The sequence below is a fragment of the Talpa europaea genome, assembly GCF_964194135.1.
Source record: "Talpa europaea genome assembly, chromosome: 15".
In the NCBI taxonomy this organism is placed as follows: Eukaryota; Metazoa; Chordata; class Mammalia; order Eulipotyphla; family Talpidae; genus Talpa; species Talpa europaea.
In genome coordinates this window covers 6294660-6308125 of record NC_140083.1, presented here as the reverse complement: position 1 = coordinate 6308125, position 13466 = coordinate 6294660, and the positions used below count along the sequence as shown (strand labels likewise).

The window sequence follows — 13466 nt, the reverse complement described above, 5'->3', positions numbered from 1 at the left end:
AATGAAATTGTTTTAAACCTACGACTTTTGGGAGATGAATTTCTCTCTTTGCACATGTGGTATTTCTATTGTGATAAGGTCCCAATCAGAAGCTCTGGCATTTTTGGGCTAGTCCTGGCTTGGCAGCCCTAGCTGTACCAGCCCACCCAGTGCTCACATGCTCCTCACCCATGGCACTGCCCCCTGCTTCAGGCACTAATGCAAACAAACACTTCCCTAAAGAAGCCCGCTCTTTTCCTGTGCATGCATCAGACCAACCATTCTACACACATTATTGCATTTGGTTGTCCTCTTGAGAGCTGGGTGAGATATGTGCCCTCGTGCCCATTTTACAGATGTGGCAAGTGAGGTTCAGGGAGCTTTTGAGTTAGCTCCGGCATGGGAGGGGCAGGGCTTCTGCTGAAGCTCAGGTCCCCTGAGTCCAGAACGCGCTTTTCCCAGAAACACGGACTCTGCCGTGTACATGCACTGTCCTTTGTTCTACTTCAGGGTACTTCCCAGGGCCAGAGGAAATGAAAAGAGGAAATCCCCAGCCTTCTGCAAAAAAAGGGAACTCGAGATGGTGTGGGAGGAATGACTGTAAAGGGAGCGAGGGACAAGAGTGACAGATAGGGAGTGTGAGGGAGGGTGGCAGTGTGCACCCTGTGATCATGCCCAGGGGAGCCCACTGATGTCCCAAGAGAAGATGTGGGGTGGGAGCTCACAGGCAACTCAGGGCAGCTGCAACCCAGGCCTCTCTCTCTCAGGAATTCCCGTGCCCGGCACAGTGCACACTGGGCCCAAGGCACCAACCCGTGGGGACCCACTTCTACTGAACATGGCCATGCCCTGCACAGTGACACTAAGAGGCTGCCCGGGGCCAGAGGGGGTGCAGTTGTGCATCAGAACCTCTCCAGCTGCCCACAGCGTCCTTGCTCTGGGGCTACAAGCCAGGGAGGACCCGTCCCAGCAACATCTCCTTCCACAGGCCAAGAGGAAGAGGGCCCCAGAGACAGAATCACAAGAGCCCATGACATGGGTCAGACCTGGCTCCCAGTCAGAGGAACACAAGATTCTTGGGCACTGAGGACCCCCAGACTGAGCCGACAGCCAGACCCCACTTGTGCTAGCCCCATGCTCCTCAGGCACTGACGCGGAGATGGCACTGACCCAGGGGCTGCTCCCCATCATCCTGCTGGCTCTGTGCTGGGGGTCCGGCATGGCAGCAGCCCAAGGTGAGCCCCATTGTTCCCTCACCTTCCCTGGCCCCCTCCCTGCAGCTGGACCCTGGGGTTGAGGCTGTTCTCCCGGAGGAAGCTCCCAGACCCCAGCAGCTATGGCCGCCCCTGCCCTGCTCTCTTTCTCCCTCCTTCCCCTTCTTCAATTCTCCCATCTCCCTGACCTTGCCTGCCCCCGCCCTCCCTCACCCCACACTCCTGCTCATTCCCTCCGGCCCCTGAGTCCATCTCATTTGTGCAGTGACACTGGACACCTCCAACCTCCAAAAGGCTGTTCCAGACTTTTCTCTGCCCGCCGTCCCCCCAGCACCTGCTCCTCTGATGACCTTGACTGGTTCCTACCTCTGAACTTTTGCTGCTGGGGCCCCCGAGCCCCTTTGCTGTCTCCCTGCCCTGGCCCCAGCAACCTCCCCTGCTTGGAACCCCAGCTGGCTGGTCCTCAGGCTCCTGAGGCCTTGACCCCCTTGTCCAGGCTCCCAGAGAACTTGGCTTCTGGGTCACCTGGGAACCACAACCTCTTTCCACCATCAAGCTGGGGTGCCCACCAGAGACTAGGGTTGGGAGAAGGCTGTGACCCACTGCTTCTTAGGGTGGGTTCGTGCCTCCCCCTGGGCTGCACCCAGGAGTCAGGGCAGACCCGGGCCTGAGGCACATCCTGCCCTGGGGTCCTGGGATTCTGGGGTCCCGTTGTCCTGGGCTGGGGAGACCCTGCTCCAGGAGCAGAGTGCAGCAAGGCTCAGGACATGAACCAACCAGAATGTTGAGGTTCTATGTAGATGGGAGAGTCCACACAAGGGTCCTCGCAGCCCAGAGCCCCCACCCAGGGCCCCTGGAGAGCCAGGAGCCTCACAGGACTCTGGGGGAGCCCTCACCCCCAGTGCCAGGGGCTGGGAAGGCTGGGTGGGAAGAACAAGGGACACCTGGGGGAGAGGCGTGACCCTTCCTACCTGTCTGGGGTCAGGGACCACCCCGCTGAGGACGCTGCGATGCCACAACGACTACGACAGCCGCATCACCTGCAGGTGGGCGGACACGCGCGCCGCCCGGCGCCTGCTCAATGTGACCCTCCACCGCCGCCTCAACTCGTGAGTGCGACCCGGCTGGGCGGGCTGGGGTGCTGGGGCTGTGCCTGCGGGGCTCCCTGAGCACAGAGGAGGGAGACCCGCCCGGCAGCTCAGCTGGTATTGAGGTGGGGGCTTCAGGGGAGACCTCTCTCCACGGCGATGCTGCTGATGGAGATGGGGAGAACCTCGCGTTCTGACCAGTGATCACAGCACCCCACGAGTGGGGCGGGGTGCCGACGCCCAGGTCACACCTGGGGCGGGCTCGCAGGTGGGCTCCCCCTCCCAGACACATGGGGGTGAGAGGCCCAGGGGACCAGCGTCCTGTGGGGGTCAGGGCTGGGCTCCACATCTCCTGGACCTGCTGCCCCAGGGGCGGGGGTCCTTTCTGCCCTGGGGGGTCTTCAGGACATGTGACACTGGAGAAGGGCCTGGCGCCATTCCTAACACCCCGGCATTGAAAGAGTTAAACAGCTGGTGTCACAGGGTCCTGGGGTCCCCCCACCGCAGGCCCCCTGGGGAGGGGCCCACAGCTTTGCCTTCAGTTCTCTTTCCTGCTCTCCAGGTGCCCCCACCGTTCCTTCTCCCCGATCCTCAACACCCCCACCTCAGCTGGCACCTGCTTCTCCTGCACTGAGACCACAGAAAGCCCCAAAGTGAAGTCCAAGCCCCCCCCCTTGCTCTCACTCCCCCCACATCTGCCACCTCCCTGGACCTGCCCTGCTGGGATCCCAGTTTCAGGCCTGTCTGAGGCCACAGCTGGGGTCCCCCCAGCCTTCCTGCTCAAGCTCAGACCCACCACCTTCGTCCCCCTCTGCCCTGTGACACAGCCCCTCTCCTGCTTTCACGCCCTGTCACTCGGCCAGCGAGCCAGGCCCCCCTGACAGACGCCCCTGAGGATGGCAGCGCAGCATCCCTGACCCTGTCCTCACCAGCCGGTGTCTCACTGCCCTCTGCGGGGACATTCCTCTAAAGGGTTGTCTAGACCCCTGTCTCCAGTGACTTTCCAGTTATTCTCCCCCGATCCCCTCATCCAGGATTCTGCTGCACCCCACAGGCTGCCCCACTGCTCCTTGGAAGACAGCCACCCCCTCCCCGAGGGCATCTAGTGGGCAGCTTGACCTGCTCCCTCCTTGACTTTGGATAGCCCTTGACTAGGACAGCGCAATGCCCCCTGCAGCCCTTCCAGTCCTGGGGCCTCCGCCCTCTCTGTCCAGCCCGTGCTCAGGAGACCCACTTCAGGCTCCGGGCTGTTAACTCTCACATGCTTTCTCCAGCCCGCACCCCACTGAATGCCAGAAGGGGTGCATCTGGCTCTCCACCTTACTGTAGACGATAAGTGTCTTCACCCTAGATGTTCTAACCCAAATTCCCGTGGTTACTCCTGCTCCTGTCTCCCCATCTCACCCCACTTGATGGGAGCTCTTCGTGGCTCCACCCCCACATCCAAGCCACCAGTATGTGCTGCTAATTTTATCTTCAAGCAGAAGGTGAATCTGGCTGATGTTAACACAACCACTCTGGTTCAAATCACTTCTGTCACCTGGATGTTCTAGAAGCCTCCCAACTGGCCCTTCAGCTTCTGATGTTTCCTTCCAGCCTGCCTCCCACAACCCACACACACTTTCCTTCAACCCCGTCTATCTACAGTCCAGCAGCCAGTGCTGCTAAGGGATACGTCAAAATATGTCATTGCATGGCTTAGAACTAAATTTATGTAATCAAATTTGTTTCTATTTATAATCAAATCCAAATTCCTTAAATTCCTTTAAAGCAGTGGCTTCCTGGCACCTTGTCCAACCTTTTTCTCAGACCTCCCACTCTCCCTACCTTAACTCCCGGGGAACTGCCGAGTCGCACAGCACTCCAACTTGTGCAGACCCCAGGGCCTTTGCATGTGCTGCGCTTTACCCGCATTCCCTTCTCCCCAGTTTCAAGGTTGCTTCCTCACTTCCTATAAGTTTCTGCTCAGATGTCACTTTTTCCACGAGACCTGCCCTGTCCCCTGATTTCATATTGCATCCCCACACCTGTCCTTTGGCCTCCTCTCTCCTCTACCTCCCATGGTTTGTCTGGATGCAGTTTTCTCCATTTGATATAGGACACACATACTCAGGGGGCGCGCGTGTGTCTCCATCCACCGGGGGGCGGCTGTGAGGGCTGGGATGTCCATTTCCATCACCGCCAGGCCCCCGTCCTTGGCCCGGGCCTCAGCATGGTAACCACTCAGTAACAATGCTGCCAGGTAACTCTTGCTCACCCAGGGCTGACCCCCGCTCTCCCTGGCAGGGACCCTCCTCAGCCAGTGTCCTGTGACCTCAGTGATGACAAGTCCTGGTTAGATGGCCCGTGTCCAGACTGTGTGCCCCGAAAATGCATCATTCCCTACAAACTTTTCGTCTTTGCGGACACAGACTACTTCTCATTCCACCCAGACCGGCCTCTGAGCGCCCAGATCAGCGTCCCTCTGACCCAGCATGGTGAGGCCTGGGGTCCCTGCAGGGGCGTTCCCCTGGTGAGCAGAGGGGTCCAGCCGGCAGGAGTGCGTCTCCCAGGGGAGGAGACCTGCTGGCTGGGCTCCATCTTGGAGGGGAGACGATGTGGTCTCGGTGAGGAAGGCAGGGCAGGGACATAGAGGAGCCCCTGGCAAAGGCACCCCCTTCCTGCCCAGACCGGGAGCCCCACCACTGCTCCAGCTGCCTTCTGGCCGAGTGGCTGCTGTGCACACCGGTTGCACATGCCCCAGACCAGCTCCGGGGCCAGCACAGAGCACTTGCCTCCTGCTTGGCTGTGACTGAATTTTCATGTGTTTGAAAGTCACCCCTCAGCGCTCACTCAGCTGGGGCTCGGGGAAGGCGGGCCCATATCATTCAGTAACCGGTCTGCTCCCTGACCTCGAGGGTCCCGCCGGTGCACACTTGCTGGTGGTCAACGTCGTGGATTCATGAAGAGCCCCTGGCTGTGGCCTCCGTGCTCTGTACCTCCTTCCTCCAGATCTTCACACTCACTCATGCGCTTTGCCCCGCAATGAGCCAGCCCGCCCAGGTCCTGGGGGAGGGGGGAAGCTGGTGTCCAGCCCCGCCACCCACAAGAACCTTCCTTCCCATCTCGGCACCCGGAGAGGCAGACAGGGCAGCACCTGACCCCACCAGGAGCCTGAAGCCCGTCCAGGGACTGAGGGGGACAAGGGGCGCATAACCCTGCCTGGGAGGGGGAACAGCGGGTCCCAGGGGTCATTCATGCCAGGTCCTGGAGCTGCTTGGGGACGGTGGAGGGCGGGGGGAGTAACTTGAGCCCAGGCCCTCTGCTGGAGGAGTCCACACTCCAACATCCTGGATCTGGCCCCTGAGGACTGAGGAGGCTCCTCCAGCGCGGGCCTGCACCATCTTTATCCAGCCTGAGCCGCACGCACCTGTGAACGCTCCTCCTCACACTCACATGACAGCCCCTGGGTGCAGCCCAAAGGGCTGGGCTCCCAGAGGACAGGGGTCTCGTCAGAGTCACTCAGCCTCTGGGGCAGCCCGCAGCCCAGGCCAGTCTGCCCCAGGCTGGAGCCACACAGGCCCCTAGCTGCCCCCAAGTGGTGCAGCCCCTCAGAGGCCTTTCCCTCCTCCCCTGCAGTGCGCCCCCCTGCGCCCAAGGACCTGCAGATCACAGCCTCTGGGGACCAGGTCCTGCTGAGCTGGAGCATGGCCCTGGGGCCTCCCGGCAGCCTCTGGCTGTCGGACCTGGAGTACGAGGTGGTCTACAGGCGACTTGAGGACGGCTGGGAGGTAGGGACCTCGGCAGCTCTGCCCAGCACCCCCAGGGAGAGGCTCCCCAGTCCCTGCTCCAGCGCCCCTCTCTCCCCACAGGACGCCCTCACCATCTATTCCAACTCCACCCAGGCCGCGCTGGGGCCCCAGCACCTCCTGCCCAGCAGCCCCTACCTGGCCCGAGTGCGCGCCCGGCTGGCCCCAGGCTCGGGGCTGTCTGGGCAGCCCAGCCACTGGAGCCCCGAGGTGCAGTGGGACTCCCCGCCAGGTGAGGAGAGGGACTGGCCGGCCTGTCTGTGGGACAGCGGCTCTGGACGCTCCCAGGCAAAGGCAGAGCTTCACAGGGCAGGATCCGAATCTTCTGTGTCCTGGGGTTCCGGGAGCTCTGCGGCCCCCCCGCCGCCCCCGCCAGGACTGCAGACTGCGGAGCTGCATCCTGCTCAGTCCTGGGCCTGGTTTTCTGAGCCCCTGCTGCCAAGGCGCACGGCCGCTGCCCATGCCTCCGGGCCAGCTGTCTGTCCTGGAGCTGCCCCGGGCGCGACAGCCCCCACCTTCATGTCAGCCCCGCACAGACACTTAAGTGCTCGGTGCAGGCGGGTGAGCAGCTTCTGGAACGTGCGCGCTGACCCGCGGGCAGGCCGCTGGCAGGTCCAGGGTTCCCTGTCGCTGCTGGGCTCATTGGCCCCAAAGCCCTCGATCTGTGCGGAGGCTCCTGGCGGTGCCCGCGGGGGCTGGCGAGGGAAGGGGGCAGGCGAGGAAGCAGGGGCTGTCTGTGCTCGCAGGGGACGAGGCGCAGCCCCAGAGCCTCCAGTGCTTCTTCAACGGGCTCGACGCGCTCAGCTGCTCCTGGGAGGTGAGGTCCGAGGTGACCAGCTCCGTGTCCTTCTCCCTCTTCTACAAGCCCGGCCCCGACAGAGAGTGAGTGTCCGCCCCTGCTCGGGTCTCCCGTCCCTGGGCCCCAGCGGAGTCCAGGCTCCTCCCGAGCCCCCCCTGCTGTGTGTGTCCCCCCACCCTTCACCTCCCCCGTGATCCTCAGGGAGAAGGAGTGCTCCCCAGTGCTGACAGAGGCCAGCGGCCCCTACACCCGGCACTGGTGCCAGATCCCCGTGCCCGACCCCGGGGGCCAGGGCCACTACACCGTCTCCGTGCGGCCCAAGGACGAGGAGAAGCTCATCAAGAGCTCCAAGAACAGTGAGTCTGTCCCGGCCCCCAGCGTCTCGGCCTTTTACTCCTTGACGGGACTGTTCAGGTTGCAAGTGCTGCCCTGGCTGGGGTCCCTGCCGGACGAGGACTGGCCAGCAGGGCCCGGGGGTGTCTAGGGACGGCCGCCCCACGCGGGCTCACGGCGTTGCTTCCTCTCCCGCAGCAGGGCCGGGGGAAGGGCCTCCCGCGCCGCTCCCCATGTCCAGGTCCTCGCCCAGGCCGCGAGTGTGTCAGAGCCCAGCCCAGCAGCAGGTGGTCTCAGCCCCCTGGCCCGCATGCCCGTCTCCCTGGTGCTGGGCGCGGCTGTGACTTCTGCCCCCGCCAGGTCTTAGTTGCCTGTCGCTGGGCCAGTTGCCGAGTCCTCCCGGGCTCCGTCTGCCCCGCTCGTGCGCGATGTGAAGAGCGCCCGCTGGGCGGCTGTGGGGTCGCGTGACATAATCACGCACTCTGAGCACGTGCTTCAGTGCCCACAGGTGGTCAAGACTCTGGAAGTTAACCCACTCATGGTGATTTTAGTTTCACTTTAACCCTCGGAGTCACCCGGTGTTGGGGTCACCTCACTACAAAGCAGGTGTATTTCAGCCTCGCCCCCGGGAAATGCTGCTGAGGTCCAGACAGATGACATGGTGACTCAGGGACACGAAGGCCCTGAGATGGGTGGCATGTGAGGTCTGGGCCGGGGACACACCTGTGACCAGCATGCAACACCGGCACGTTCCCCCGGAGGGATGGTCGGAGCCACGTTCCCTAAAATGCCCCCTCTCCGCAGTCCAGCTGGCGCGCCCCACCATCAATGTGACCAAGGGTGGACATGGGTACATGCTGCACTGGGAGGCAGAGAAAATGCTCTTTGACCACATCGGGCAAACCTTCCAGGTCCAGTACAGGAAGGATGCAGCCTCGTGGGAGGTAAGGGCCTGGGGTGGTTGTGTCTGCGTGGGAGAGGGGGAGCCACTGCACCCCTGTATCCAGGGGCTTGGCGCTGATGACACTGTGTGATCAGCAGGTCAGCAGGTGAGGGAACTCCTGAGGCCGGGAGAGGGGATGTGACTTGTCTGACGCTGTGTTGCAAAGGGGTGCAGAGGTCAGGGAGGGAAGGCTGAGAGATTCCTGCATGAGGGGTCTGAGACGATGTCAAGTCCTGGCACATTTCTTCAGAAGAGGCCACTCTGGGACCCTAGTGTGCAGTTTGATCAGAGCTGATCCTGATGGAGCAGGCAGGGTCCAGGCATCAGGTTCCAGCTCCAAACCCAGCAGTCCTCAGGGCTTGCATATAGGACCCAGGACTCGCATATAGGACCCAGGACTCCACAGTGCCCCAGAGGAAACCTGAGTCAGACCCAGGCCTTCACAATGGAAATATGTGCAGGAGGGCATGGCAGCAGGCATGCTGGGAATGAGGTCCAGCCTCTAAACCCCTGTCCAGGGCTCCATAGTCCAGTGTCCTAAACTGCAGTCCTGACAGGGCCATTGTTGGGTTCTCTAGTCCCAAAGAAGTTGTAAGCTGAGTTGACTCAAGGGCGCAGGGACAACTGACTCTTCGGGGTCCGTAGCCCTCAGTGCTATCACGTCACAGGGGGCATGTTCTAGGAGCTGCCAATCTGGGTCCCGTGCAAAGTGCTGTGCCTACCCCGGTCTCCCTGGTAGAGTGACACTTTAGCAGATCTGAGGATGCAACTTATCTGGGGACTTATGCAGAGCAGCAAAACTGGGGTGCTGGGGTAGAAGTGGTGTGCGTGTACCTACATGGGCCAGGTAACTTAGCAACCTCAGCAGATCTGTTTACATATCTGACTCACAGGCTGCCAAGGTAGAATCACTCCAGAATGCCCACAGCATGTCCCTGCCACGTCTGGAGTCATCTACCCAATACCGGGCCAGGGTGAGGGTCAAGCCCACCCCCAGTGGCTACAACGGGATCTGGAGCGAGTGGAGTGAGGAGTGCACCTGGGACACTGAGTGGGGTATGTCATCTGGCTTCCTACCTTATGTTGCAGTCCAGATGGACAGAGGTCAAGAGTGGCTTAGACACACAGACGTGACCCCATGCAGCCTGAGCATCCTATTCTCCAGGTGTCATGACTTACTGGAAATTGACATCTGATGTGCAACACAGACTGCAGAGGAATTCTTGAAAGAGCACAAAAGAGCAGGTTTCACCACCTCTCCTCCTTCAGACTGGAACTGAAGCCTCTAGTAATATGACCCATGATCTCTTTAGCCTCTTGGGAAGTCACTACCCAGAAGAGCACTAAACCTGATATGCCTGTTACCATGGCAGCAGCATCAGGAGCTACCTACTAGGCCCAGGATTGGAAGCTTCTGTCTAATCTTGACCTTCCCATTTCCCCGCTTGGGCTGCTCTCATTGTCCATCATCTGCATCAGAGTGGCCACCAGGACACCAACACACTAGTCCACGACGTGGTTGCAGAGACAGGCAGAGGCGTTGGCAGCAGGGACCCCATTCCTCAGTCAGCCTTGTCAGGGGAGGAGACCTGGGAAAGCAGAAAGGGGGTCTAGACCAGGGAAGGGGTAACCTCAAAAGCCCAGTCCATGAGGAGTTCCAGGCTGCCCAGTAGGAAGTGTAGGGCACTCCCAATGGGCCTCATGCTCACTGCATCAGGCCCTAACCCTCTATGTCCTCCCCAGGACCCACATCATGGGGAGTCCAGACTCACACCCTCCTCCTCTTGCCTGAGTCTGGCCCTTCTTTCCATCTGCACCCCAAGGCAATGAGTTCTGGAGCACTGTGCCTGCACATACGAGCCCCCCTCCCCTCCCCTCTGAGCCCCCAGCCTTTCCCGCCTGGATGCTAATGGCCTTTTCCTCCTGGATGCCCCTTAGTGCTGCCCACATGGGCCATGCCGCTCCTCCTGGTCCTCATCACTCTTGCCTTCTTCCCCATCCTGCGCTTCTGTGGCAGCTACTGCTACAGGTAAGGGGACCCCATGGTAGGCGGGGAGTGGGGTTCCCGAGACCCCAGGGGTTGTCACGACCCCAGAGCCGACCCACCCAGATTCTGCTCTGTCCACCTCTTCCTGTGGGGCCTTGGACACGTGACTTCCTTGTTGTGGGCCTTGGTTTCCCCTGCTTGGGCACGGGGCAGCGGCCCCGAGGTCCCTGCTGCTGTCACCTCCCTGCTGTCTTTGCAGATTGGCCCAGCATTGGGAGGAGAAAATCCCCAGCCCCAGCAAGAGCCACCTGTTCCAGGTAGGATCCAATGTGAGGGCGCTGGGCAGCCTGGGCTCCTTGGCGGTACCCCTGTGCCCACAGCCACGTGCCCCCCACTGCCCCTCCCCGTGGGCTCTGAGTGATGACAGAGGTGTCAGGGGGCCGGGCCAGGACCACAGCTCAGCCCTGAGAGCCCTGGGCCCAGGCCCCACACATGCAGTGGCCCGACTGCTGGGCTCGCCTGGAGAGGAGTGTCCACTGGGGCCCCCAGAGTCCCAGGTGGCTCAGGGAGGGGTGAGTTCTGCAGGGTGGACATCAGCCAGGGGGACACCTGTCTACCCCACGATGACACTGGGGAGCTATGCTTTGGGGCCCCAGGCCATTGCAGCTCCTCTCTGGCCTCTCCCCTCTGGGGTGGGAAGCACAGGCCAGTCTGCACCATGCTGAGACCCCCTGTGTGGGGGTGGGGGCTCACTGGATCCCTGTCACCCCACAGCCCTCTCTTCTTCAGCTCCCCCTGGCACCCACACCCACAGGCACACATGTCCTTTCTCCCCAGAACGGGAGTTCAGGGCTCCGGCTTCCCAACAAGGTGCAGGTCCTCAGCAGCGGGCACCCCCCACTTAAGAGGCCCTGGAACAGCCTCATCCTGGAGCCTCAGGGGTGAGTATGTGGTCTCAGGGTTCCTAGGAGCCTGAGGGGCACCCAGCCATGCGCACTGTGGCTCGGAGGAGAGGCTGCTGCCCAGAGCCCTGGCAGGGTGTGCACCAAAGCAGGGGCCGCCCAGTGGGTGGGAGAAGCGCACAGGCCCCAGGCTAGTGAGAGAGGGCCTGGCTCGGGACCCAGCCAGAGGCAGGAGATGGAGCATTTGGCCTCCCCCCAGCTCAGCAGCCCCCACACTGCCTCGGCCTCCTGAGGCAGCTGACCATGGTGGCCTGAGCACCTCTGGGCAGCTCTGCTGGCCCCCCCGCCCCCCAGGACAGCGACGCCTGGTGGTGAAGGCAGGAGGGAATGAGGGGGCTGCACGGGCTGGGGTTGACCTGGGCCTGAAGAAGTGAGGGTGCCAAGGAGCAGAGGGGAGGGGGCCTCAGCCGGCACAGGATGACCCTGAAGGCGGAGACCCCCGAGGACACAGGTGACCCTCAGCTTTCCCGCTCTGGCTGCTCCCCCGGCCCTGCTCTGTGCTCTCAGGACCCTCCCCTCAGAGGCCCCGCATGCAGGAGCCAAGGGTGTGTCCAGGGGCTCCCAGCATCTGTGCCCCTTTCTCCCCACAGCGTGTTCCCTGTGGACTTCGGGCACAGCGAGGTGTCTCCGCTCACCACACAGGACCCTAAGGACGCCGCTGACTCCCCTTGTGAACCTGACACCGGTCCAGCTGCCTCAGACCAGCCCATGGCGCCACCCCCCAGTGCCCCACAGGGCCAGTCCACCCCCTCCAGCAGACCTAAGAGCCAGGCTTCTGGCTTTGACTTCAATGGCCCTTACCTGGGCGCCCCCCACAGCCGCTCCCTTCCAGACATGCTGGGCTCACAGCTGCCCCCACAGGCCGGCTTGAGCCACAGGACGCCCCCTCCAGGGTCCCTGGAGTACATGTGTCTGCCTCCGGGGGGCCAGGTGCAGCTGGTCCCGCTGGCCCAGGTCATGGGGCAGGGCCAGACCCCACGTGTGGACAGCAGGCCCCGTCCAGGCACGGAGGGGAGCCCCTCACTGCAGTCAGGCACAGAACCTCCCCACTCTGCTCCTGGGTTCACGACTGGGGCAGTGGGCCCCAAGGACAGCCCCCCAGCTGTGTCCACCACCTCTGGGCACCCTGAGGACAGCATCAGGGCCTCTGGTTATGTCACCCCTGCTGACCTGGCTCTGTCCCCTCCCATGGGGACCTGGTCTACCTCCCAGTCTCCTGCTCTGGGCCTCCCCTCCTCAGAACTGCACCCCAGCCTCTGTCCTGGCTTAGCCAGTGCCCCCCCTGGAGGCCCAGCTCCTGTGAAGCCAGAGCTTGAGGGCTATGTGGAGCTCCCCGCAACCACAGGCCAGCTTCCCACATCCCCTCGGGTCAGTTCCACCCCTCTTGTCGCCAGTAGTCCTGTCCTGAGCCCAGGGCAGCCCCCAGCAGATGTGACCCTGACCTCCCCACATTCTGAGGGGCTCCTGGTCCTGCAACAAGTGGGAGACTACTGCTTCCTCCCTGGCCTGGCCCACAGCCCTGTCTCTTCCAAGAGCAAGCCCTCTTCTCCGGACCCTTGTCCAGAGATTCGGGATCAGGTTTTCCAGAACAAGAAGCCCTGGTGCCAGGCCACACCGCAGCTGCCGGCCATTCAGCTCTTCAAAGCCCTGAAGCAGCAGGACTACCTGTCTCTGCCTCCTTGGGATGTGAGCAGGCGGGGAGAAGTGTGCTGAGACCCCAACCCACAGCAAGGGTGGAGGAGAGGCCTGTCCTCTCTCCTGCCCTCCTGGGTCCCGCAGCCTCTCTGCCTTCCACGGTCCTGGCCGCAAAGCCAAGGGGCAGCCTCCGAGCCGGACCAGATGAGTTGGGGAGATGGATCAGCCTCCACCTCCCCTCTCGACCTTCAGCCCATCACTTCTCTCCTCTGTCTCTCTCCCACACACACCCACACGCACACACTCATTATTATTTGGATTTCACGTAGGCCGGGGCCTGAGTCTCACTGCACCACGCACACTCACTCGCGCGCTCTCGTGTTCTTCACCAGCTGTCCTCTGCTCCTTCCACTACTTATCATTAGGGTGAGTTTGAGGTCTGAGCTGAGTCAGTTCTGTGGTGTCATGTCAGTCGGGCTTCCTTCAGATCTGACTCTGGGTATGTCGGAGGATTGGGTCTGTGGTCTGTCCCTCTGGGGGCCTGATGCAGGTGACATCACACGCAGGTGACACAGCGCCAGGGCAGGTGCTGGAGGCAGGAGGCGCAGGCAGGGCCTTGGGGTTTAGGGTTGGAGAAGCCCAGGACTGGCCAGTGCAGCCCAGATGTGGCAGCCAGGCACCATCTCTGTGGCCACTTCACGAAGTTTGCATGATAGAGGACATGCAAGGGAGGAATGT

The 13466-nt window shown here is 62.1% G+C and overlaps 1 protein-coding gene across 1 annotated transcript; it reads left to right on the top strand.

Moving 5' to 3' along the window:
• Positions 1 to 1138: 1138 nt before the first annotated feature.
• On the top strand, positions 1139 to 12806 carry LOC311184715 (cytokine receptor common subunit beta-like; the record flags this gene model as incomplete). Its single annotated transcript, XM_084254905.1, has 13 exons — positions 1139 to 1214; positions 2179 to 2302; positions 4568 to 4758; positions 5900 to 6051; positions 6133 to 6301; positions 6816 to 6951; positions 7070 to 7224; positions 8006 to 8145; positions 9038 to 9200; positions 10083 to 10173; positions 10391 to 10448; positions 10969 to 11072; positions 11462 to 12806. The coding sequence occupies 13 exons, from the start codon at positions 1139 to 1141 to the stop codon at positions 12804 to 12806; spliced, it is 2904 nt and encodes a 967-aa protein (XP_084111031.1).
• Between the last annotated feature and the right edge of the window lie 660 nt (positions 12807 to 13466).